At 45.6% G+C, this 1,615-nt stretch overlaps 1 protein-coding gene across 1 annotated transcript in view; it reads left to right on the top strand.

Annotated features, from left to right (window-relative positions):
• The window catches only part of SCN10A (sodium voltage-gated channel alpha subunit 10), a 79,442-nt gene extending 78,539 nt beyond the window's left edge, over positions 1–903 (top strand). The window contains exon 27 of the mRNA XM_015588509.1: positions 5–903. Coding sequence (XP_015443995.1) covers positions 5–903 — 899 coding nt within the window. The remainder of the gene's footprint in view (positions 1–4) is intronic.
• Positions 904–1,615: the final 712 nt, after the last annotated feature.

The following is a 1,615-nucleotide window of genomic DNA, read 5'->3' as shown; positions in this document are numbered from 1 at the left end:
GCCACGTCGGCTGGCTGGGATGGTCTTCTCAGCCCCATCCTCAACACGGGGCCCCCCTACTGCGACCCCAATATGCCCAATAACAATGGCACCAGAGGGAACTGCGGGAGCCCCGCTGTGGGCATCATCTTCTTCACCACCTACATCATCATCTCCTTCCTCATTGTGGTCAACATGTACATCGCAGTGATTCTGGAGAACTTCAATGTGGCCACAGAGGAGAGCACTGAGCCTCTGAATGAGGATGACTTTGACATGTTCTATGAGACTTGGGAGAAGTTTGACCCTGAGGCCACCCAGTTTATTACCTTTTCTGCCCTCTCAGACTTTGCAGATACCCTCTCTGGCCCTCTGCGAATCCCAAAACCCAATCGGAATATATTAATCCAGATGGACCTGCCTTTGGTCCCTGGCGATAAGATCCATTGTTTGGACATTCTTTTTGCCTTCACCAAGAATGTTCTGGGAGAATCTGGGGAGCTGGATTCTCTGAAGGCAAATATGGAGGAGAAGTTTATGGCAACTAATCTTTCAAAAGCATCCTATGAACCAATAGCCACTACCCTCCGGTGGAAGCAAGAAGACATTTCAGCCACTATCATTCAAAAGGCCTATCGGAGCTATGTGCTACACCGCTCTAAGACAATCTCCAATCCTCCAGGTGTGCTCAGGGATGAGGAGGAGGCTGTGTCACTCCCAGATGAAGGTTTTGTTGCATTCATGGGAAATGAAAATTGTGTGCTCCCAGACAAATCTGAAACTGCATCTGCTACATCTTTCCCGCCATCCTATGACAGTGTTACTAGAGGCCTTAGTGATCAAGTCAACATGAGCACATCTAGCTCAACACGAAATGTAGGTGAAGCTACCAGTAAGGAAGCCACTGCCCCTGGGCCACAGTGAGGACACTCCAGCATGGATATGTCCAGTTCTGATGTGTCCTTCTGCTCCGTAATAACTTTTTGCCACTCCAGGTGGCACCCAGCTACCACCTCACCAATGCATGCCACTGGTCACAATATCAGAACTGAGTAAGGGAATGCAGTTGGTACCCACCTCTGGAGAAGCCCCCATACACGAACAGAAGTCAGGAGCCAAGAGCATCTCCACTGAGACTTTCCTTTTCAATTTCAATATCAGATGATGGCTTCCCTTACTTTCCAAAAAAAAATATCCCTGGTCCTTTTATTTTGACTGTGACCAGAGCTTTCATTTATCAAGACAAACTTCTTAGGACCAGAACTTCCAAAGATATATGGCAAAGATGTTGCCAAAGGTCCAAGGCAATCCTCTGTGAACCACCACATAGAGACTGGCAGTGTTATTTAGGATTTTGCATGACTGCATGTTGAGAGCTGCAAGACAACTGCTCCAGCCCAGGGTAACACCTACGGTCTATGTCATGAAAGTCCTTTGAGATATCTATTAAAATTAATATTTTTAAAGATATGTCAAGACCAATATTATATCTTAAAGCATTATTTTTTAAAAAATTATGTGATATTGACATGTCATAAATCACTTCTCCTTCCCTTTCAGTATTCCTGATATTTTTCAGTTTGAGCTAAAGGCTGAGTGGGGCAGAAAGAAGCACTATCCTGAGAGCTTGTTCTAA

Source organism: Pteropus alecto, unplaced genomic scaffold, assembly GCF_000325575.1.
Source record: "Pteropus alecto unplaced genomic scaffold, ASM32557v1 scaffold354, whole genome shotgun sequence".
Lineage (NCBI taxonomy): Eukaryota > Metazoa > Chordata > Mammalia > Chiroptera > Pteropodidae > Pteropus > Pteropus alecto.
This window is presented reverse-complemented; position numbering and strand designations above follow the sequence as displayed.